Genomic DNA, 25821 nt, shown 5'->3' on the forward strand with positions numbered 1-25821 from the left:
AGATGTTTCTATCTCTCTCCCCCTCTCCCTTCCTCTCTGAAATCAATAAAAATATATTTAAAAAAAGAATAAATAAAAAATACTGATGCTGGGAGCCCACCCCAGAGATTTGGATTCCTTTGGTTTGGGGTGTGGCTGGTCATCTGTATTTTTAAAAATTGATTTTAGAGAGAGACAGAGGGAGAGGGAGAGGGAGAAGGAGTGTGTGTATGAGAGAAACATCAATTAGTTGCCTCCCACATGCACTGCAACCAGGGATCAAACGCATAACCCAGGGTATGTGTCCTGATTGGGAATTAAACCAGTTACCTTTTAGTGCCTGGAATGATGCTCAACCAACTGAGCCAGATCAGCCAGGGGCTGGTCATCTGTATTTTAAAAATACTCTCTAGGTGATTCTCAGGTGCAACCAGAGCTGAGACCCACTGTTGACAAACGTGCTTCTGAAGTGCTTTGTAAAAATTAAACAGAGATTTGTAACTGCTGCATACCTTCTCATTTTGGACGCAAAGGATGATGGCGTATTAAAGGCTCACAATCAAACTAAGTTGAATATGGACCTTGCTGTGCAGAGTATCTGTAAACATGGAAGGGAATTCCTACTAAAACCGCTTGGAAACCAGCAATTCAAGTTAATAAATCTGGTTACTCTCTGTTAAACAGAAAGCCCTGCACCTTTGGCGGTGCAGGATGAGAGTTTATCAGAGCCAAGGTCTCTTTCTTCAATAAGAGGACCTTTTAAGCCAGCACTCCCTCTCTTTACCCAGAACAAAGATCCACAATCCTAGTTGAAAGGGATCTTGAATGTCATCTAATTTCTCTAGGCAGGCACACACCCCCACACACCCCCACACCCCAATGCAGCAGTCCCTCCTAGATTACCCTCCCAAATGGTCACCCAGCCCTCACTTGAAGAGATGAATGACAAGAGACCTCACTCTTTCATAAGACAACACATTTCATTGTTGGGCAGATCAAGTCTTCTTTATATGGGCTCAAAATTGCCTCCCTATAACTTGTGCTTGTTCACAGCTCTGTTGTTGTCTAGAATAATGGCAAAGTCTCCTCCTCTTTCAAATGATTGTCCTTCAGCACATCATTAAGGCGGAGCATGGTGCACTAGGGGGAACACAAGAGCCAAGAGACTTGGGTGTGAAATCTGGCTCTGTCTGGGACTTTGTAGCAATGAAAGCCCTGTAGGCTCTGGTGTCATCGTGCATATAAAAACAAAGACGATGAAACACTGGTCTTGCATAATCAAATGCTTTGTAACGGAAAAGGATTCTACAAATATGTTATTACATCAGTAGGTACTTTGAGGTACTACATTTTTATACTGGAGCAATTCTTCTGTCAATTGAAATTTATATCCTGTTTCCAAAGTTAGGTATATAGTTTTGCTAAATAACTGTATTAGTGGTGGTAAATGAGTGCTTCATGAATCCATCTCTCAGATACCTGTCACAGGGATTTAGTGATCAGATTCAGTCTAGCAAGATGGCACGGGTAACAGTGTGCTGGTGCCAGGTTTGAGTCATCTGACAGGACAGAGCAAATAAAACTATGGACCTGGAATCAGAAGGTCTGGGTTGGAATCTTCTCTTTACTGTGTAGGTGCCATTGAAGAAGTTAGCCAACCTGTTTGCCCACACACAAAACGTGAGAATGATAATATCCATGTTACATGTGCTATTATAAGGATTAACAATTATTAAGTACCCAACAATAGATTCTAGTTTCAGAGCATTTGACCATTACTTAAAAAATTAATCAGTGAGAACCCATTTGAAAAGAGCATTATATTCTCTCAAAAGGAAACAGATGCTCAGTTATCTGGATCACACCTGGGTAGAATTCCAACTCCTTCATCAACTCTCTGTGGAACCTGCATATTTCACCTCCTAGGCTCTCGCTTTCCTAATTTGTAAAATGAGTTAATTGTACAACTGATCTTTAAGCCATTTCCCAGGGACCCAATATCCATGTTGCTAATCAAACTGAAAATAAGTTTCAGAAGTAAATCGATTCCTGAGAGCAATTCAATTATTCCATCATCCAGAAATGCTACCATTGTGAAAACATCTTTGGTTGGTAAGTTTGTTTGAAAATTACTCCCTTTTGGAAGATATAGTTGTTTCCAAATTAATTCTGTTAGCCACATCCCCGAGACGAAGTAACAGAAATAGACATTTACCCACAGAAGAAATACAAATGACCAATAAGCACATAAAAATATGCTCAACATCTTAGCCACTGGAGAAATGCAAATCAAAACCATGCAACATCTTAGCCACAGGAGAAATGCAAATCAAAACCACAATGAGATAGTTCCTCATACCCACTGGGGTAACTGTAATATAAAAGCTAGACAATAACAAGTGCTGGCGAGGATATGAGGAACCGGAACACTTGTATGTTGCCGGTAGGAATAGAAAATGGTCTACTCACTTTAGAAAAGTTCTTCAAATACTGTTGGAGTTCTTCAAAGGTTAAACACAGAGTTACCATATGATCCAGCGACTCTACGCTTGGTACACAGCCAGGAGAAATGAAAACATATGTCCACATGAAAACTTGTATCTGAATGTTCATAGCAGCATTATTATTATTATTATTATTATTATTATTTTTAACTGCCCTTGACCAGAATCGAACCTGGGACCCCTCAGTCCGCAGGCCGACGCTCTATCCACTGAGCCAAACCAGGCAGGGCCATAGCAGCATTATTTATAACAGCCGATGAGTAGAAACAACTCAACTGTCCATCAGTTGATAAATGATTAAATAAAATCTGTTTATCCACACAATGGAATATTAGTTGGCAATACAAAGATATGAAGTACCGATACATGCTACAACGTAGGTGAACCTTGAAAACATTATCTAAGTGAGAGAAGCCAGACACAAAAGACCACATATTGTATGATTTCATTTATATGAAATGTCCAGCATAGGCAAATCCATAGAGACAGAAAGTAGATTAGAGGTTGTCAGGGGCTGGTGGGAAACGGGGAGTGACTGCTAATGGTTACCAGATTTCTTTTTGGGGTGATGAAATGTTTTAAAATTGGTTGTGGTGATGTTTGCACAAGTCAGTGAATATCCTAAAAGCCATAAAGTTGTACAGTTGAAATGGGAGAATCGAATAATATGTAAATTATATCTCAATAAAGCTGCTAAAAACTCAATAGAAGCACATAACCATTACATTATAATGAGTAAGAATCAATTCAATTTAAATCAAAGTGCAAAAAACATGGGTGTTTGTGTCATAGGGCTTTGTGCGGACAATTGCTTTATATCAGCGGTTCTCAACCTGTGGGTCGCGACCCCTTTGGCGGTCGAACGACCCTTTCACAGGGGTCGCCTGAGACCATCTGAAGACACATATATAATTACATATTGTTTTTGTGATTAATCATTATGCTTTAATTATGTTCAATTTGTAACAATGAAAATACATCCTGCATATCAGATATTTACATTACGATTCATACCAGTAGCAAAGTTACAGTTATAAAGTAGCACCGAAAATAATTTTATGGTTGGGGGTCACCACAACATGAGGAACTGTATTAAAGGGTCGTGGCATTAGGAAGGTTGAGAACCACTGCTTTATATGTTCAACTGCTTTAAGACCATCTTTGCATTTGGATCATTTTTCAAGGAGGAGCTAAAATTTAAGGAAGTAAAACGGAATAAACAAGGCTATTGCGGAACATGAAATATATTTCTTTTATTTTGCTACCTACGAGACACTCAGTGGTGTAAAATGCCATTTAAAAAAAGAATGGCAAAGTTTGAATGAGAAAATGCTATTTCATCGGGGAAGATAAAAGTCTCCCCTTCTCTACGGTGAATACAGGTAATTTCAGACGCCACAGCTCCTAATTATTCCCTGTTGAAAGCTAAAAAAGGGTTCATATTGAAAACAGTGACCTCCGGTTTGCACTGAGAATGAAGGCAGACACAAATTCTCATTTCCCTAGAATCCTGGTTGATAACTGAGTTGGAAAGAGCATGCATTTCTTCATTACAGTGCAGTCGACTGTTCATTTAAATAACAATAACCTGCATAAAAGCCACAAAAGCATTATCTAGCAATTCCACTGTGTTGAAATGCATTATTAGTACTAACAATGCCAGAGAGAGTAAATAATGACTGTCTTCTTATATTCAGCATTATTCCTGATTGCTTAGCTTTATAAAAGGGTAGCTTCACTATTAGTGGCACATTCCACACCTTGGTCAACATTATTTGCTTGGATAACTCTTGAACTGCAAGGGATTGTAAAATAGAGCTATATTCTTTCCTGGGTTCCCAAAGGGCAAAAACCCCCTCCAATTCAGTGCTTATGTATCATATATTTTTAACAGAAGATATTTGAAGAACTCAACTTCTGTTCACTGTATATGTGTAAAAAAATTGGACTTAAAGTCCTCATTAAAAAATAACACACTTGTAATAGTACTTATTTAAAAATGTAAAATTTACATCAATCGTTTAACTTCACTTCAGAGGATTTCCTGCAGAGAACAAACTAATGCTTCCTTATTCAAGGTTCCTTGAGCCCAAAGTCTGGGCCTTTCTTTGCCTTATTTTTTTTCACTTCCTGAAACATCCAGAACTACTCCCCCCGCCCCCCACCTGCAAAATGCCACTAACCACCCTTGTTATGGGAGCACCCTCAAGTGCATGGCAAATGAAAGGAGAGATTTGAAGTCACTCACTTCCGAGTTTCCAGATTTCTGTGGCTAGACAAGAAGTGTCCTCTCAGTGGACGATATCAGCTATACTTGGCTTTGACAATGGCTGATCAAAGTATATCTTTCTTTAAGATGGGGCAACAGGATTATGCTTACAAAGTGTCATCTTGAGGGGAACACTGCACATGGGGATGACTGACCTTCATTCAGACAGTGGAAGTTTTTTCGTTTGCATGTGTGCATTGAAGGTTGGATTTTGGTGTGGGAAGGAAGCATGAAAAGTTGCAATCAACACCATAATGAGTGAATTAATATTTAGATAACAAAGGGTTATGTGCAAGAAAATGCTCTAGAAGGGTGTGTGGCACGTTGCATTTTTTTTTTCCAAAAATGGCCATGTTTCCCATCCTACTGGTTTTCTACAACTTTGCCAACTCTGAGTTAAGAGGTAGAGTCTGCGTCCCATTCTACTGAAACTGGGTGGGCTGTCTTGATGAACAGAATGCAGCAGAAGTGACACTCTGTGACTTCCTAGGCTAGGTTAGCAAAGGCCATGTAGCTTCTGCCAATCTTGCTCTTGGAACTCACCTTTGGGCCCTGAGCTGCCAGGCCCGAGGCCACCATACTGTAAGGAAGCTCAAATAGTTCATGCAGCTAGACTTCACAGTAAGAAAATCCTTGAGGTGAAAGAAGAGATGCCCAGCCAGTCCCTAGAGACTCCCAGATCCTGGCTCTCCCCAGCTCTTTTAGCTCCAGATTCCACCTGAAGGCAACATCACAAGAGACCCTGAGCCAGAACACCCAGCCAAGGTGCTCCTCAATTTCCAGCCCACAGACATGTGAGAGATCACGATTGTTGTCCTAAGCCACTACATTTTGGGGTGAATTAGTTACACAGCAATAGATAACCAGAAGAGGAGGAGAGGAGACCTGGGAGGACACGCATCTTAAATAATACAGAGGGCACATATCATTTGGAGCCACGTCTTTGGGACCATGACCTCTAGACACGCAGATAAAGGTAATAGAGAAGAATCCTTGTAAACCACCAAGTAATGCCCAGCTCAGGCATGGTTCAGAGCCCTTACCTTCTCCGCAGGGGGTCAATGTGCCCTCCCTGGAATCTCTCAATTTTCCATACAGAGGAGCTTAGGGCAGCAAGGGGTATGAGGGAAGTTGCTATGAAGCTGCATTTATAGAGCAAGCACAGTCTTCTCATTCCAACTACACACTTGGGGTGTCACTGGCAGCGCTGGTGAGGGGCCCATGAGATGGTGAGGAAGATACCCCACCACTAAGGCACACACTGGCACAACTACTGGTTCCTGCCTTACCTTTTTTGCCATTCAGTAAAACTAAATAGCTTACAGTGCCTGAGCACAACGTATTTTAATGCCTCCAGGTCCTGTTTTCTCTGCTTTGGCCAATTCATACTTAATCTTCAGAACTTGGGCCAGTCATCACCAACTCCAGGACTAAGGACCTCATGTGTGCATCTACTGCTATATTTAAGTTTATAATCAAATCCTTGATTAGGTATGTTTTCTCAGTAGACTGTGTACACTGATAAAAAGATACAAGTTACTTATATTTATACGTTTATTACCTAAAAGACTGCCTTGTCCCAAGCTGGTCCTCAAATAAATGTTTGTGGAAATGAACACACAAATAGAAGTTGGCTTCAAAGGATGAATTTGGTGACACTGTCTCCATGCACTTCAAACATACTGAGCTCCTCCCTGACCTCCCCTAGAAATTTCTCTGTCCTGTAAACTCCCAGGAGAATACTTCATCAGAGTTGCTTTCATGGCCCATCTCTTCCCCTTGGACCCTCTCCAGATGGTCCACTCCATGCGGGGGGCTCCAGGGACCATCCCCATCCTGAGTGTTGAGAACAGCACTTTATATGCTCAGGGCACGCTGGGTAGAGCCAGGAGTCTCCCTGTCTCAGGACTCTTACAAAGTCCTCACTGACCCTCAACTCTCTTCCCTGAGGTTAGCAATCTAGCCTCCAGTGAGTCTGCCAAGGCACCAGGCTTAGATACGTTCAACAGGTGATAGCAAGATGCGCTCAAATGATTTGAGGATAACCTGCCAAAGTTCTCAGAAGCTTCCTGTGCCCTTGAAGTAGGTCATCCTCAGGAGCAGTTGCTTTTCATCTACCCAGCAGGTGTGTGTCGTCAAAAAAAATATCATAAAACGTTTTCCAGCCAGGAACACATATCTGGCAGGGAGAGGAAGCACACAGGCTCACTGATGACGGGTCTAGAGGGAGAGCAGGAGGCCTTTTCTTCTTAACATGTGGGAAATAATACTTTTATTAACAAGAGGGTCCCACTCCCACTATTTACTGTGCTCTTGTCCATCCACCTGCCCTATCTTCCCAACTAAGAGCCTTCCGAAAGAAACTACTTTCAATTTTTTAACTTTAGTTACAAAGGTTTTCATCAAGAAGATTCCTAAGCGTGGCACCACAAAAACACATTTCCTCCCATTAAACTCTCTGACTTTAAAAACAATCATGATAATAGGCTAATTTGGCTTACTTAAAACCCCCCAGCTATTTTTAGTATTTAAATTAGTCATTAGTACTATCTTCTCTTTTGCTGGTGGATACAGGAGATTTTAAAATTCAGCAATTTGTGGTTTTTCATTTTTGTAAGATTAGGGAGTACTTAATAATATGGTACAATTTGTCCTTGAATATGCTAGAGCCTACCCCATTATTATTACATGCCAAATTACCAAGTATCATTGGATCCAAATATTAAAAAAAGAATTATAAAGAAACATAAGCCTGTGGTTTAACCTTGACTTCATAGTTATGGGTATACCTTAAAAAGAGGAAATGTTTGGATTCAAATGTGGATAAGTTTTGGTTTTAATTTTATGCACAGTACTTATAACTCCCAAAGCCAAAGATAATTCTAAGAGAACCATGCACACAATGTATGTCATGTGAGATTGGATCATAATTATTTCAAGATGAATTGTGTAGACCACAACAATTTTTTACTCACATGATGGTGGATTTCCTTAGAGCAGTGTTTTCTGTTCTCACAGTGTTTCCCAGACATTCAGATACCCTTTTCCCAACTTGAGCGCATCTGAGGACCACCTGAGCTAGTACTTATTTAGCTGTTTTCTGTATGTCAACTTGAAATTAACCTTTCAACCCAAACAAAACAAAACAAAACAAAAAAACAACCCGGAAAAATTCACCTCATCTCAAGCAATGATAGCCGTCAAACCATGTGTTGGATGGTTCCTTAAATTTGTTCAAGTCAAGGCTGTCCTGCTCAGAAGAGGCATGGCATGGCATGGCAACTGGTTGACCTTTTTTCTTGAGAAATTATTTATTAAGCACTTACTATGTGCCAAACCCACTTGCAGATGCTGGCTTTATAGCAGCAAGCAAAATAAAGTTCCTGCTCTCATGGAACTTATATTCGATACAGGGAGAGGACATAATACACAGCAAGTATATAATACATTCCAGGTAGTGACATGTGTTTTGGAGAGAATGAAGCAGGGGAAAGACACAGAGTGGCCAGGGGGTATTTGAGCAGAGATCCGACGTGGCACGGAAAACAGTGGACTGGTCCAAGAGAGGTAAAGGCCTAGAGATGTCATAATATTACCCATCTCCATGCTCACACGTAAAACTCAGTTATGTCCCAAGATAAAGTCATAGGGTGATTTCCCTTCCCAGTAAGAGAAATGACTATCTCTCATGGACTAAGCGTTCACTGGGGAACTGCATTTCTGGGACAGACTGGCCTACATGGGTTACAGTAGAGAGAGAACACAAGAAGGTGACCAAGAGTTCTGGGGAGAGCAAGAGTGGAAGGCAGGGGCTGAGTATCAAAAGACGTGGAAAGCACAAAAGGCCACCTCCTGGCATTTTCCCTATGTCCTGGAGAGCAATCTCCATGTGCTGTAAGGAAATTATTTCATACGCCAAACTTAGCACAAGTCCAAGAGTTGTTGAGGTTCACTGTGGCATTTCTCCCCATTTACGGAGAGAGCAGCTGGTAAATTTGCTCCTTAAATATTTGCTTATAAACCTGATTCGTAAGTGACTGACTGGAAACATCACTGATATTACAAGTGAAACACATTAATAGCAGCATAGTCTGGTTATTAAGCAGATGTTTCCCTTTGACCACATGGTGACTCATGTTCCTTGGAAGCTGACTGCGGAACGAGCACCCAGCTGGTATCAGGTTTTAGAAAAGGGGAGCTGACCTCTTAAGGCTGATGGACATGAGAAGCTGCACTCCTGGCTGAGACCTGATAGTTGTAGGATTTGGAGCAAGTTACTGAGCTTTTCTAAGCCCTCGTTTCCTCATCTGAAAGAGAAAACGATGCTTCCCTTATGGGTTTGCTCTGAGGGTTAAATGAAACAAAATGAGATAATGACCATATAGCACTGAGCATTTACTCTTAAGATAAATGCCAGTTAAGTTGACAACAGTGTCTGGCCGGCATGGCTCAGTGGTTGAAAGTCAACCTATGAACCAGCGGGCTCGATCCCAGTGTGGGGCGTGCAAGAGGCAGCCAATCAGTGATTCTCTGTCATCATTGATGTTTCTATCTCTGTCTCCCTCTCCCTTCCTCTCTGAAATAAATTAAAAAAATGTATATTTTTAAAAAGATGACAATAGCAATCAAGGTTATTAAGAAATCAGACACAAGGTTCTTCAGTTCTGAAACTGAGAAGGAAAGCCCTGGCTTGTAGATTCCTCATAGGGTTAAGTAATATCTAGCACTTTTGTGAGTACTGATGCTCTGTTGGGCTGGTGAGGGCAGAACAATGGTCAGACAGAGACAGGAACTAGGGAGGGAGGGTCATCACCTGGACCAGGACCCAGCCTCAGTTGTTATGTAATCAAAATACCTTGAACCTGCACCAATCTCCATTAGCAACAGAAGCACATCGGTCCATGTTGGGGGAGGCAGTGGTGGAAGTGAAGTGCCAGTGAAAACTGGGGTGGGCAAGTCTATCGCAATGTGCTTCCCTTAATAGGCACATGTCCCACTAACGACAGCTTCTTGAGGAAGGGAAATGACTCTCCACTGAGTGCCCCCCTCCCATTTATTCCTTTTCCTCCTTCCCTTTTGAATTATACATTCAGCTGGATTTGCATCACTTACATACACATATGTGTGTGATATGATGATTTATACCATGCAGCTCCACCATGCCATTTAGTCCACATAGAGTTATGGAGTCCCACTGGGGTCCAGCAAAGACATAATTAAGAAGATGAGAATTCCCAGGAAGACTCTGATTTTTGTATCTCCATGGTCATGAGCTTTTGCCAAAAATACATGTGAGGCCTCCAACTTGCTTCTGTACTGGTCTAATAAAAGGAGATTTGCCCGAGTAGATTTGGGGTGATTGTCTGGCTAGCCCAATGTAATGTGACACCTACAACGTTTGGGCTGATGAGGGAGGGGAAGAGAAGAATGAAGATCCTCAGGCAGGATGTACCTGAAAAAGATGGAGCACATCATGGGCAGAAAAGCAGAAGATGTAGGTTTGATAATTCATTTGGTCACTTAAATACTGAAGGAATAGTGAGGGACTTGAGATGTCCACTCTAGACTTATCTTACTGGGCGCTGTGAGGATCGATCAAACAATGTTTGTAGGTGATTTTTACTTCCCTGAGACTATGCACGTGTCAGGTGTCTTCAGCTAGAGAATGGATGGAGAATTGATGAGGATAAAGAGAGACAAGGTTTAAAATTCAGAACCACCATTCAGAGCCCACCAGATGGTACGAAAGACTTAGATGATGCCTACTTTGTGGATTTCACTCAGACTGTAGTCTCACCATTTAAAGAATTCACTCTCTGTTGTCCCAGAGGGACAGTTCATGAGCCATGGATGACACAGTAGAAGACACATCATTCAAACAGCCATCACTATGCTGTCTCCTTCTCCATCCCGTTCTCACAGGATTCAGGGTGGTTCACAGGAGCACACACCAGTCGTGTGTGTCAGGCCACTGGTCTTGGATTTGGCCAGCTTTGGTTCCACTGCTGGCTTTGCCATTTCCTCACTGTGTGGCTGGGAGTGACCCTGAACCTCACCAAGCCTGGGGACAGTACATGTGGGAGTGATTTACTCATAAGAATTTGCTACACAAATGTCAGGGGTGATTATGATTAGTGGTAGGAATGCTTTTCATTTAATAGGCTAAATAAAACATGCTAAACAAACACAACTATGAAAAGAAAAGCCCAAAGTTTGACCTACACTGACATGGCTCCCAAACCTTAGCAGTAGAAAGTTTTTCTCACAGTAAGCAAAGCCATGATCTGGTCCTAAAAAAACCAGTACATTTGTTAAACTTAAAATCCTGTAAATTATTCCTTGGTAAGGGCTATTCTGCACAATATGATGATTTGGGATTTCATCAAATTAATGTCACTAGATATGCCTTATAATTAGGATAAAATATTTGAAAAGTTTGAAAAATGAGGCTATTCATTAATTCATTGATTTTCCTATGGATTGGGAGCCTGAATTTAAATGATACCCAAAAATATAACTAGGTGTGCTCAAAGAGAGACGAGCTGGTTGCGAGTCTTTAAATGGAATGCAGTCGTTTAAAATGCTATTACTATTCTGATTCTCTGAGAACATTAAAACTGCCCATTAAATGAAAATCTAATAATTGGCCCGACTGAATTGTGACATTTTGTAACCTGTTCAGAAATGCAGAAAATTGTGGGAAAAAGTTCTTTTGAGGCAGAATTTGACTTGCAATGTAGCATTACTCCAAAGCCAAGGTCCCCATGCTCACACACACAAAAGAACAACAATGCCGACGGATGAAGGTGAGGAGGACTCTGGAAATCAGAGCTAAGGAGCACGGCTCAAGGCTCTCCAAGGCAAGTTATGTTACTGGTCTGGAAAAAAGTCAACAGGCAAGAGCATTGGCTGTGAGTAAACCTCAGCTTGAAACTGACCTCTCTCTGGGCATGTCTTAAAAACAGAACCAAGACAGGTCACCGCATGCTTTTATATAAACCACCCACAATCTCCAAACTTATTCGGCAATATCATTAAAGGAACAAAAGTTAAATACATTAACCATGAAGAATCAATAGTTCCAAATCAGAGGTTAAAAAATTCTCACGGGCCAGTGGTTACCAAGCATCTTCTATGTGTAGGAAACTGGGCTCAGGGCTTTTTGAGAGTCAAATATGAGAGATACACTCCTTGCTCTTAAAAAATAATTTCAGGCAATTAACATAATTTTGGATCTTACTTTCTTCTTATTTTTATTTTAGAGAGAGAGGGAGAGAGAGAAACATTTATGTGAGAGAGAAACATCGATCGGCTGCCTCCTGCATGTACCCCCACTGGGGATCAAACCCGAAACCTGGTTATGTGCCCTGCCTAGGAATTGAACAGGTGACCATTCGGTGCATGGGACAACGCTCAACCAATTGAGCCATACCAGCCAGGGTAACACTTCCTACTCTTAAGGAGCTTGCCATGTAGCAGGTGAATGAGACAGATACTGACATAAATAAAACATTGTCATACAAGATACATCAATAGGAGGAGTCCAATCAAAGCAACATGGAGCCCCTCTTGTTGGAAGGATCAGGAGAATGGCACCTCCATTCCTTGAGGATGTAGCATCTCAGGAGAAATGATGCTGGAAGATGGGTAGGCTTTTGATGGGGGCTAAGGGGAGGCAAATGTTCAGACAGGAGGAATAGCATGAGCAAGGTGAGAGCTTGAGGCGTGTCTGGGGAGTAGGGAGGAGTTGGGTCTGGCTAGAATACAGGTGAAGAGAAAGCAGGATAGCTGGGAAGGATGCAGAGGGCCAACAGGGGCCTTGCCCAGGAAGACGGACACTGTTAGGGGCACTGGGACTGGGTCAAACATCTTCATCCTAAACTCTTTATCTATAGAAATACAGAGCTCCAACTTTTTGTCCCTTTCCTGGAGTGTTTGTTAGCAAAGCACCCAGACACTGACAAAAGAGCCCCCCCCCCCCCTCCAAGGGAACCCATTCCTGGGAATAAGTGGTGACTAAGAAAGCAAAGGCAGAGAATAACCAGGCATTTAGAAGGAAGAAGGTGAGTGAGGTAAAGGGGAAAATATGGTGGAGAAAAGGTGATATCTAATAAGAAAGAAGCTGAAGGAGAAAATATTTGAAAGTAGTATTTTACCCCAATTATAAGGCATATCTAGTGACATTAATTTGATGAAATCCAAAAACAACAGACTGTGCAGAATCCTTAAGAAAACTGACTACAGACATTCGAGGACCAGCACGCCGTGGTTTAGAAAGCCACCGGCAACCCTGGGGACAGCACCAACTTGCTTGCTGTGGATTTCTACCCATAAAGTAAGGACTGACTGCTCTTTACTCTCCTGTGAGGGGCACTGTGCAAGTCTTAACCATCCTTCCAGGAGAATATTTAATGTCAAGGGGCAATGTTCCAGGAAATTGCTAAGTGGGAAAGGCTACATGACGGATCTAAGTATATATGCACAGCACGACTTTGGTATAAATGTGATGGGTAGCATTTATTGGTGTATTTGGCCGTTAAAAACGAAATCACTGAATGGTGGAAATTTCTGAAATATGCCACGTCATGAAAACACGTCTTCAGTTCTTACGTGGAATATTCAGGAACTCTTTCCTGTCAGGAGTATGGTGTCATGCTCCAATTACTATGCAGAACACTCCTTTAGAAATATCTCTAATAAGAAGAATACTTAACAGAGTCTTGTCGAAGAGGTAGTTGGCATGGCGTAAAATATTAGAGATGAGTGTTTCCACTTCTTATGACTTTTAGAAAAACAGTTCTCTATGTAAGGCATATTCGGGCTTTCCTTGCAAAAAACTGAAGTAGTAACACAAATATCCCCAAGCTTACATCTGCTCTTGTAATCAATGGAACATGTTTATATAGACTTATCTACATTTGCCCGGGGATAAACTGTGAACATCGCATATCAGCCTGTGGTGGAGGCCCAGTCTTTTTCAAAATACAAATGTTTCTGGATTATTTTATAATTCAACAAGCCCGAACGAATGCATATACCCTGTACATTCACTACAGACGTTTTCAATTTTGCATGTGAAATGATCTATTTTATAAGCCGGCGGACACAGTGGAAGGATGGGTCCATTTATATGAGAGAGAAGCAATGACCCTTCATGTTGAACTTCCTGAATGGTATCAGGGTGGAACTGTCTAGCAGAAAAGAAACAACTTCTTTCTTCGGGGTGAAAATGTTATCAACCTCTTACCTAAATAAACTTCTCTGGCACAGGGGGGAAATCGTTGAACATATACTTAATAAAGTGCAACCAGGACTGCAGCTGCTAATTTGGGTTTGATGCTTTGCAGCTGAAGGTAGGAAAAAAACCCTAAAAGGCAATTAGGTGAGCCGAACAGACTTTTATAGTTTATGAGCCATACTCAAGTAAGTAATTCTGGCAGATTCTATATTCTTTTTTTTTTTTTTTTTAAAAGATCTCACATTTATTACTGAATCAACCTTCTATTCCAGGAGGAAAAAATCAACAGAGCAAAATCACAAGTTCATTAATCTTCCAATTAAAATGCCCCAACTGTCCAGACAGTAGCATCTTTTCAATCATTTAAGGGTGTAGGCAACCTGGATACAGCATAAATATGTGAGTCATCTCGCATGTGTGATTTCTCATAGGCCCAGTTTGGTTCTTCTCCAATGTCTCCTCTTCGAGTTGTACCTGATTTTATTACCAGTTTTCATCCTAATCCATTGGGGAATAGGCCGATTCTGCTTTTGTTTCTTGGCCAGGAACCTCTTGATCCTGAAAGTCTTGTGGGAAGACATGGTGAGGGAGAGGCAAACGCGCGCACCTCGATGGCGGAGAAAGAGATTCTATATTCTTAATGCTAAAATACATCAACTGCCAAATGAGGACAATAACTTAATTTTTTTTTATTTATAGCAGCAGTAAATCACAGACAGGTTTCTAAAACCTAAAATGCCAACACAACATTCATTTATTCATTCGTAAAATATGCATAGAAAATGCATATTAAAGTGTTAGCAATGGTTCAATGAACGATGAGGCTGACAGGGACTTTTATTCGGTTCTCTGTACCTTTGGGTAATTTCAATACAGTCAACAATAAATATGAGATTCATATTTTAAAAATGTCTAAGTTCTATTTTTATATGTTTTTTTAATTGATTTTAGAGAGAAGGGATGGGAGAGAGGAAGAGACATGGAGATAGAGGGAGAGAAGGAGAGAGAGAAAGAGATCCATTGGCTGCCTCCTGGGGACTGAATCCACAACCCAGTCCTGTACCCTGAGTGGGAATTTAGCTAGTGATTTCTTGGTTCATGGATGACGCTCAACCAACTGAGCCACACCTGCTAAGTTCTATTTTTTAAATTACAAATAACTACAAATTACAAATTACAAATTACAAACTCAGCTTTTGTGGGTGTGTGGAAGAAAACTATATAAACTATAACAAAAACAAAATCCTCGGAAGCCTATTTTAAGTATGAAAGAAGCATCTACTCCTTAAGGCATTGCTGGGCTGCGGGTCAGTTTCTGGGTGGCAGAGCAGGCTTGGGTTTTGTTGTTGGCTAACAAGTAGGGATGAGGTGAGGTGGCGTAGGGACCTGGTAGCAAAAGTCCAGGTTTCCTCAGTGTCTATTGGTTTAAGCAATTACGGTGCAGAGTGGGAAAGGCCATATGCGGTATCTGGTTGGAGAAAACTTTTCAAACCAACAATTACGGACGTGCCCCCCAGATGACCAGATGAGCACGGAGCTGCTCCAGATGAAGTCCTGCCTCCTTGGTCTCTTTCTCCTCCTTGACAACCTTCAGGTAGGTGGAACACAATTTGAGAATCACCACTTCACAGCATCGCTGGGGGTGGAGGGTACTGTGCATTGGCTCAGTCCACACAGATTTTGATCCTGTTTAGCAGTTTTCTTAAACTGGGAAGGCTAGAAAGCTAAGAACTACATTTTCGAGTTTTCTTGCAACCAGGTTCCAGACGTGGCCCAGGTTCTGCGAGGCTGATGTCTGTACAAGACTTGGAAAGCGAATGTGAGCAATATGAGGCAGTGCATGGGAACAGACAGCTACTTCTGGGGTGAGCGTGTGTGTGTGTGCATGTGTGTGCACGCGCTTAAGGGGGGAGGGTGCATTTGGTTCTTCTGGGATAGCTCTGGCAGGGACTACGGAGCCTGGTGCCTGTATCCTGGTGACATGTGGGGTAAGACTATAGCCCTGAGCTCTCCCAGGCCATCCGACTGGTCTCTTTCGCTGCTGCGTAGCATCCAGAAGAGCTTCGCTGGCTTGTCTCATAAATCTTTCTGCTTAAATTAGCTAGATGATTCCATCCCCCTGAATCTCAGAACTGTGATGAATGCAGTGTCTATAAGCAGACTCGAATGATCTTGTTGCCTCATATCTTCACATCACCCCATGCCTGGGTCCTTACTGAAGCTAACACTACTTTTGTCAAGCAGAGACAGAATAAAGGTTAGTTAAATCACAGCACTATAGCTATAACATTATGCTGGACTACTTTTAACATCATTCAGCTATTTATTAGTGAGAGGAGGTCTAAACAATATAGGTAAGAAACACCTCAATAAGCAAGAGATTGAATTTAAATTTCTCATCATTTGGAGGGAAAGACAGAAACAAGCCCAAAACTATCATTTAAGATACAATAGAAAAGACAGGAATATAAAATTCTTTTTAAAAAACATTTTATGTATTTATTTATTTTTAAATATTTTTTATTGATTTCAGAGAGAGGAAGGGAGAGGGAGAGAGGGAGAGAAACATCAATGATGAGAATCATTGATTGGTTGCCTCCAGCACACCCACTACTGGGGATTGAGCCCACAGCATGGGTACGTGCCCTGACTGGGAATCTAACCATGACCTCTTGATTCAAGGGTCGATGCTCAACCACTGAGCCACACCAGCTGGGCTATAAAATTCTTATAACTAACAACGGATCTGAATTTGATCACTGTAGAATGACAAGCTTAAATTTTTAATGTCTTTTTGAAAAATACCAAGAAAAAAAAGAAAAACTGGGCCATTTATCTTTAAAAAATAATAGATTGATAGATTATCAACATGGTGAGATATATATATTCTAAGTATCTGATATTGACAGCACAATTATTTTATTCATTTAGAAAACACTATTTGAAAGAAACCCCCTTTTCCCTGGTTTATGCACACCTTTATTTCATTTTGTACAAGTGGTTAGACAAAGGGTCAGATGATAACTTTAAATATTTAAACTGGTCAATGACAGTTAGGCAGTCAGCCATTTCTCTAGTTTACTGTTCAGCATAGAGTGCCGTAGCAGTAACCTCAAGTACAGGGCATGCCTTCCTAATGAGTTGTTAGTTATGGAACTATGAAGTACGTAATTCTGAATTTTAAATAAGAACACAGAACAGACTGGGGTATAACAAATTAAAAGCACCATAATTATGCAATATCATGAGATGTATTAGATATTCACACCATACATATATCAAAAGCTACATTAATAAACCTAACATATTAATAAAACGCTAAGTCTGGCCCTTCAAGACCTCAATGCTAATTGGAAAGGATCTTGACAGGACACCCTGAACAGTTTTCATTATCAATTTTGGTAAGCTATTTTCAGCAACCTAAATAATGATTATTTCTCTACTCCACAGTGCATCTATCAAAATTGAGGATCTGAAAAATATCATTAGTGAGGAAGAGTGAAGCAGCAAATGTTCAAATGCCACAACCTGAATCTGAATTTATTAGTGTGATGCGGATGATATGTATGGGGAGTTTCATTTTCCTATATTTTCCTCTTATATTGTCCACTTAAAATATACCATATGCTTACACTTATTTTATAATATACTGTACATTAATTTTTTTACATAATGCATTCTATTTCAAATTTTAGGAATACTTCAAAGATCAGATATTCTGATCCCTTTAAAAATGATTCCCAAAGTTTGATGATTTAATAGATTTCATTCCCCAACAAAAACATTTCATAGCAAAGGCAGATGAATCTCACAGGAAAAGCAAACACATACAGTAGATGTTACTGGCAAAAGTATGAAAGGTATAATTTTGCCTATAAAAGTTTATTCTTGTAACCAAGATACAGATTTACCCGTCTTTTTTTTTTATATTGTTGTTGGAATTAAAGTCATTAATTAAAAATAATAATTAGATCACTATTTGGTTTAAAATAAGAAAGGTCTAGCCAAAAAGGAAGTCCAATTAATTAATACCAGAGAGTACCAGGTACCTATTATAAAAATACAGTTTATTAAGGTTTTAAAAAAAGGCAGCTGTGTGACACATTAATGCCCATAACTAGTCTTGACTTTAATATTGGATTTGGTCCCACGAAAGTTTCCCCCTTGAAGCGAAATCTCGGCTCCGTGTGTCTTTTCCATGGATGGCTATAGGCACTGTGTTTGCTGAAGGGTATTGTTTTGTGAATACCTAGGATTTCACTTTCGCCAAAATGGAGGCCTTGCTCAATAAATAAGCGATGTGCTCCAGGTCATAAAGTTAGGTATTAAAAAAAGGAGGACGATATTGCAGCCCGAGTCAACTGCTGCCCCCCTGGCCCCACACCAATCCCCCTCCACAAAGGAGGCCGCTCCTTCCTGGTTCTTTCCTCGGGGTGTGGGCTCAAGGAGTTCATAGGCTCCCTTTTCTTTTCCTCGCTGAAATGAACACTCTCACACAGTGTACTCATGATCACGCCACCACGGTGTAAGTCAAGTTCAGGAATGACGTCCTTCACTTGTTGCCCCTTCCTCTCACAGTGATGTTTGTAACTCGCGAGCCGTGGGGCGTCCAAAGCCCACTGATTTGTAATGCGATACGCTTAGGATCTCCAGAGTAATTTCAGCATTAGTTACAAATAAAAGTTGGCTCCCTGCATCTCTTAATGTTGGGAACATGAACCTTTAAGACTCGGAGATCAAATACCAATGTTCCCCTAGGAACGCCACGCACATCTGCATTTCTGGACAGGGGACTTTTTTTTCTCGTTCCTAATCAAGTATAATCTCACTTCATAACTTCTACTTTTGGCTCAGTGCTACCTAGATTTCCAGGCAAGCGAAGAAATGAAGGCTGAGGATTTTGTGCTTAGAGGTTTGGAAATTTGGCAAAGGCTACACGAAAATGCGAGCATTTGATCTTGAACCTCGACACAGTGAAAGTCAGTTAAACTACAAAGAAACCGGAGCGAGGCTTACTAGAGTCCAAATCTGCACCTGTGTGTCGACGCTGCCAGGTATTTGTACTAACAATTCTGTGTTCGGGGCAAAGACGGAATGAAGAGAATGAAGAACCCCCCAAATTTTCCTCTGGGATCTTTCCGCCCTTCGAAGCAATCACTGATTCCTGCTTACATCTCCGAGTCAGGCATCCAAGTGTTGCTATTCCTGGCGGATTTTGGTCTGTGTTTAAATGGTCTGATTGTTAGTCTCCGCATCTGGGTCCAAACCAATTTAACATGGAAAGTGAGCTCAAGGATTCCAGTCACCTCGGAGTTATCTATAACGCCAGCTCCGAAGACAGCTTGAGTTATTAATGGACAATAATGAAAAATGCTCTTCCGACCCACCAAACTCAAGGGTATCGTTCCTAATGCAGTTTCCTTAATACTGACCTTTTAGAGGTCAGCCAAGGAAGGAGAATGTTATTTTCAAATAATTTAATTTAGCATCCATTAACACTCCTTGGGACCTGAAAGCCATGGAGTTGAAATGATTCTTGTTGTCAGATAATTGTGAGCACAATTACCTGTAAAGGAGAATTTCCACGAAGGTTAAGCGGCACAGCCTAAGTGTGGATTTAATTTCCAAATGCTTTCCTATAACAGCAGTGACTTTTATTTCTTGTTATGCTTATCCACTTTATAATGTTAAAAATGAAAAAACAATCAAACAATCATACAGCAGCATAACTAGGAATGATTAAGGGAAGAATAGACTTCATCCAAAATTGATTTACACAATAGTTACAGTTTGTCTCTGAACTCATTTATTGTTGTTGGTTGAGAGCCAATATGAGTAATGGTTAAAGGTATGGGTTTTATTTGGAATCAGGCTTGCGTTCAAATTCTAGTTCTGCTACTTATCAGTTCTTGGACTCAGGATAAGTTAATTATGCTTTTTGGGCCTCAGTTTTCTTACCTGTCAAATCGCTTGTTATAAAGATTAAGAGAGATGATTTATTACAAAGTACCTAGTTTAGGGCTGGCTCATAGTTCTCTCTCAATAAATGGAAGTTGTTTTTCATTTGTCAGTATCTTTCCTCCTCCGTAAGCTCTTAGATAGGGAGGGCGATTTCTGGTACTTCTGTGTACATTTTACAGGCCTAGCCTTGTAACACGGTAGGAAAAACGCTGACTTAGATGTCAGAGGACCAGCATTCAACATCCGATCTCACTACCTACCAGCTATGCAGTTTCTGGCAGAGTTTGTAAGCTATTTGGGTCTTAGTGTGCCTGTCTATGAAAATGGGGATATTGTTTTACCTCCCAATGTTCAGATATGGATAGGCCACATTTTGTAAACTAACACTGTTTACATTTAGGTCATTGTCACATTTTTATTCTACTTGAATTAAGAGCTACTGTTTTTTTTGAGCACTTACTATGTGGCAGATCCCGTGTAAGTGATCTATATGTGTTGAGTCATTCAATCAATTCAACAGATGAGGAAGTTGAAGGCTAGTTGTACTATCATTATTCCCATTTCACAGATGAGGAAGCCCAAGCAGTCCAGCTCAGACGCTCACACTCTAGACCGCTGCCACAGACATTAGGAGGCAGAGGCAGCCTTTTGTGACTCTGCCCATGGCTGGTCTGGGTGGTGAGAGTGAACAGGAGACAGCCACCTCGACTAAGGCGATGGCAAATGCCACAAGGAAAAGAAAAGAGAGAGGTTCCAAACAATTAGACCCACGAAAGGGGAGGCCAAGCTTTTTCCACTTATGTTCAGACTCCTGCAACACAAGCACCCTATTCTGGTATATGTACATTTTCCACGCTGCTGAAATTGCCAAGTGAAACTTAAGAGGGGAAAAAAAATCACCTCAGTTCCACATCTGGCCGTGAGTCAGACGTTAGCACTTGGCAGTTTGGGAAAACACACGTAGACCGGCCAGGGTGGGAAACAATATTTAGTGACAGGACACACCCATCGCTGAGATACCTGGGAAGGCCACCCCTCAGGGGTAGAGGAGACAGAGAGGACCACGGTGATGGGGGTCTCCAAGAGGATGCTCTTCTCCAGACGACGGCGGAAGGCACCCGAGAGTGGAGGTCATCTGACAGAAAGTGCTATGGCTTTACTGGGCACCAGTCGTTGGCTGCATGCTCCTAACCAACAAATTCTAGGCAAGGAGACCCCAGACAATACTCTGCCTGTGTTCAGCGACGAGTCCGCACAGGGTGTCAAAGCATGTGTTTGAGCATATGGGAGCAAAGAGCATAAAGATGTGTGAGGCGGGTGTTAAAACATCAGTTCAAACATGTGTTTAACCATGTGTGAGCGAAAGGGTGTTAAGCCATGTGGTAAAACAAGTGTTAGAGCAGATTCGATTACAAGTGTTTCTCATTTGGTAGCTTAAATTATTTTCTGCCTAATCTAGTGTTGCTAAGCAATAGCTCTGTGTTGTCCTAACTTGACGCAATAATTTATTAAACTTAAAATATTGAAGTTAGAATTTCTTTCCCCTTTCTCGGTTTCATCGGGAAGAATTTACATCAATGGTTTTCAATAAACACAGTGGTGTTCTGCTGGTGTCAGTAGAAACTGGGGGAAGGCTCCCGGGGCAGGAGAGCCACAGTCAGCCGAGGGGTGAACCTTGCTCAGCGTGTGAGACAATATGCACGGAGTTGGGAAGACAGAGTGCTTTATCCACTCATCTCGAGGTTTGATAAGCCAGGGGTCCACCGACTTGGGGTGACCATCGCAAGAAGGGCACTGTGCCACAGCTAGGACTCTAGCTTTTTGCTTCCAATTTTTAAATGTATATATTTTTAAATTTAAATATATAACACTGCTCTAGGGAACAGGGATTCTGGCTGTTCTATTTACAGTAATCTGTGATGGAGACCAGCTTTAAGGTTTCTCTGACATTATTTGCTAAATCTATTAGCTTATGAATCCACAATGCTGCTGGAAGCTTCCATTCCAAAGCAAATGAATGCTCTTATTTTAAAATGTAAATACACCAACCTGGATGTTATTTTTAAAAAGTAGGGAAGTAGATAAAAAAAATCTGAATGTGCCCTGCTACAGGGCGAAGAAAAGAATTTAAAACAAATATACATATGCTAATACCGAGAAACATTTTTTTGGTAGCTGCTTTATTTTCTTGTTATGAAACAAAGCTCTGTTATTTCTCTGTTGAGAGCGGATATATATAATCAAATATTCTTTTTCAAAATACCAAGAACAGAAAAGAAGCAAAAGATCACCAGGTTGGTGTTTAAATCCCATTTCCTGTGCAGTGCTAATTAATATGGCTCTTTCTGCTTAACTAGTATGATTTGTGGACAAATGCTATTTGATTATACCTAGAAAACTATTTTCTTGATCATTCTGAATAAAGAAAAATCGATAGAACCATTAAAATAAAAATGTCGCCTTCCCAATCACCTTTTGCCTTGCGATCACGGGAATGTTTTATTGAGACAAAAACTGGCAAGAGAGAAACAAGCAATTAAAGCCAGTGTCTTCTGTCAGCCACCCCTGCAGCAGGGGTCATAGAATTTTTGAATACTTCTCTCTTCCTGTTCTCTCGTGTCACTTAATGATTTGTTCCTGCAGCTCAGAACATACTCAAGAAAACACAATTCCTCAGCAGAAAAGAAGACGGCCTCTGGGTGCTATGACCCGACTCTTTGCTTAAACACATTCCGCAGTGCACACTAACAAAGATGGGGTGATTATTTTTTCTTCTTGGAGACTCAGCCCAAATGAAGAAAACTAAGGAAACAGTGTCTGACCAAGGAAATGATAGAGGAGGGTCGCGCATAGGTTTGCTTAGTTTATGCTTCATAGTTTTACTCTTGACCAAAACAAATGGACTGATGAGCACGTTTATTTCAGCAATCCCACGTTTCTTCACTATGAAGACATTTCGCGTTCAATAGTGCAGAAGCGGATAGAGAACGGAGACCCGGTATTGGAGCCTGGTATTTTCTGTCAGTACTACACACACCCTGAAATCCGAAGCTAGTTCCCTGGGGCTAGTCCCTTGAATGCATGTAAATCAGGCCGAGGAACAATGTCGGTGCTACAAAAATTACAGAACACTTACAAATCTCAGGGGCCGAGGAGAAAGCCTCAGAACCAGCTCCAATTGTGAGTCGGGGCCAGTTAATTGAAGGCCATCAGGCTTCAAACAAGCAAGCAGACATACCCCACTTTATAGAGCACAGAATACGACACGCAGACCTTGAGATAATCCTTCTGAATTTCCCTGGATGTGCCCACTTGAATTCATATACTCATTTCCCTTCGTTACATTTTTCTCTAGACACGGAACACTCAGCAAACAAAACCCTCTGCGGGCGAGCAGGGGGGGACAGGCTCTTTCTGAAACAATTTGTCCTCAGAGCACTCGGTGCCACGTTAGGTGGTGGTGCTTAATGATCTTGCATAACCATTTGTACTTTTGATCAAACTTTCCAAAAGGCAGCAAAAAATGATGAGAGACATAAATGTAGCCGCTTCTGCTTTTGGTTTGAAGTGACCATCATTAACCTCAGTGGACGGGCCACGTGGGGAGTGAAAGGCCCCCTCGGAGGAAGTTCTCCCCCCCTCTTTCACCAGGCGCCTCTCATTCCAGGGCTGCTGGGTGGGGAGATGCTAGCCCCATGGGCACATGATGCCTCCTCCCTATCCCCTCCGCCTGCCCCCAGCTCGGTGCCTTTCTGAACAGGGTAAGAAGGAACTGTCCATAATGGACTGGTGCCATATTTGCAAGGTGCGCATAAAGTGAGCTGGAGACCATTCACAATGTCCCAGATCGAGCCTGGGCAACTGCCTCTTGAGGTTGGCACCACCTCCCTTTCTATAAACAAAACCATCTCAGCCATTGTGGGGGAAAAGGCAAAACCCATGCAAATAAACCAACAAGTCTGTTTATCTTTCTCACTTTAAACATTAAGAAAAATATTTTTGAAAGGCTTACGAAAATTAGATGCTTTTTATATATCCAAATATTTAGGCCCCTTTTCTCCTACTCAATGTGTTTCTTACTAATGCTTATAGAATTCATCAATCCCTGAGTTAGAAATTTTGAACTGTTAAAATGCTTTTCTGTAATTAAATGCAGATGCTTTCATCTGAAATGACAGCAGTAAACACCATGCAGAAAAATTCAAGGTAGGTGCTATCTGTTAAGATCAACATGTCTCTAAGAATCTTAACATGAGGGGAATGAAATGAATCACACGTCTGTCATTTCGGAAGTTTCAGGAGGCAGAAGCACAGGCATCCCTTCACTCTCACGGGTTTTGGTTCTTCTTTCTGTGTTGACTCCACGTTTGTGTGCCCAAGTTGACCAGAGTTGGAGACTCACAGTGAGAGAAAATAGCAGGTATTTCTGTTTGCTCATGGAATTTCACTTGTGGTGGTCAGAGAAACATTCATTCATCAAACATTTACTGAATGCATATCATGCACCAGGCTTACTGACATGGAGACACAGATGAAAGCTTGTCCTCCCCTCCAGGGACCCACAGTCTGGGGGGCAGGAGTAGGGGGGAGACGGGCAAGGAAACCCCAGTAGAGCCCATCCAGGTTCCCACAGTGCCGTGTGTAGATGCTGGAGGTACCACGGCTGACTCTAGGCACATAGAGATGGGTAGGGGGGAGATGGGCTAGGAAACCCCAGTAGAGCCCAGCCAGGTTCCCATAGTGCCGTGTGTAGATGCCTGGAGGTACCACGGCTGACTCTAGGCACATAGAGATGATTTCTTTTTATTTTGAATATTCATGAACTCTCTTAACACTTCATGTATGTACTTATTAATTTATTTTACAATGTGAATTAACGTAATAATGAGCATATTCGAACCATGGATAATTCTCTGCGTGATATACCTAAAGAAGGTATTTAAGTTTAAAACAAAAGGGTGCCCATTTAAAGGAAAACAGCAGTAGAGGTGTTAGGCAGATGGGACCAAAAAAGCATATTGTGATGGTATTACTCAAATCACTGAAGTTTGGGAAAGACTGCAGCAAAGTGTGTAAATAAAGATGCCGCTTTGCAGAGGTTGGCATCCTCCTTGCATGCTCCCTGGCCTGAAACAAGCAGCCAGGAAAGAGGCAGGTCTGAGAGAGCAGGGGGACGGGAAGGCCACTAACACGGCTCAGGGGGTTCATGATAGTTTCCAGAAAAAGGGACTTAGGATGAGGAGAAACTGTGCTGACAAACAGTGCTCTTATTCAGACCCTTCACGTGTGGAATTGTTGACTCTTCGGTTTGGATGGAACCTTGGGGATGAATCATCTGTTATACTCTCCGTAATTAACTTTAAGATGCTTCCGTGTAGATAGTGTGGCCTACATGTGTGCATTTATTTAAATCCACACTCCAGAGCAGGGGGCCTCATGGGAATACACACTTCTGGGGCGTTTCCTTCACATTTAAAAGGCGAATGAAAAGCCATATTTCAGAGGCAGCTACTAAGAGTGTGGCAGCTATGTGTATCTTATTAATTAGCTACTCTTAATGAGCATAACTAATAATTGTTAACGCAGATATTAGAAATGGTATGAAGCTATGTGGACTGGCTAGAAATACTGTCCTCAGCACTCCCACAGCCTGCGTGGGAGGGGCACCAGAATGAGTGACCACCTGCTTAACACCCCTGGAACCGCGTCCTCGACTCAGGATTTGGACGTACTGCTGTGTCCATCACTTAAAGGAGGAGTCTACTTCCTGGTCTTCACTGGATGGTTAGCCGACTGACACATTACTCGGAAAGCAGGGATAGCTCTCAACTCATCTGTCTCCAACTGCAGCCACTGTGTGCCAGGAAGAA

At 41.6% G+C, this 25821-nt stretch overlaps 2 protein-coding genes across 5 annotated transcripts in view; both read right to left on the bottom strand.

The window, feature by feature from the left end:
• The window catches only part of VTI1A (vesicle transport through interaction with t-SNAREs 1A), a 315173-nt gene that overhangs the window by 91421 nt on the left and 197931 nt on the right, over positions 1-25821 (bottom strand). The window contains exon 9 of one of the 4 annotated variants that reach the window (XM_014546393.1): positions 529-577. The exons of the other annotated variants lie outside the window; for them this stretch is intronic. Coding sequence (XP_014401879.1) covers positions 544-577 — 34 coding nt within the window. The 3' untranslated portion in view covers positions 529-543. Of the gene's footprint in view, positions 1-528; positions 578-25821 lie in introns of those variants that run through there. 4 annotated transcript variants of the gene reach the window in all.
• LOC102246565 (60S ribosomal protein L39) lies at positions 14204-14614 on the bottom strand. The gene has a single exon (XM_005874524.2). The coding sequence runs from the start codon at positions 14569-14571 to the stop codon at positions 14416-14418; it is 156 nt and encodes a 51-aa protein (XP_005874586.1). The 5' UTR covers positions 14572-14614; the 3' UTR covers positions 14204-14415.

This window comes from Myotis brandtii, unplaced genomic scaffold, assembly GCF_000412655.1.
Source record: "Myotis brandtii unplaced genomic scaffold, ASM41265v1 scaffold441, whole genome shotgun sequence".
NCBI lineage: Eukaryota > Metazoa > Chordata > Mammalia > Chiroptera > Vespertilionidae > Myotis > Myotis brandtii.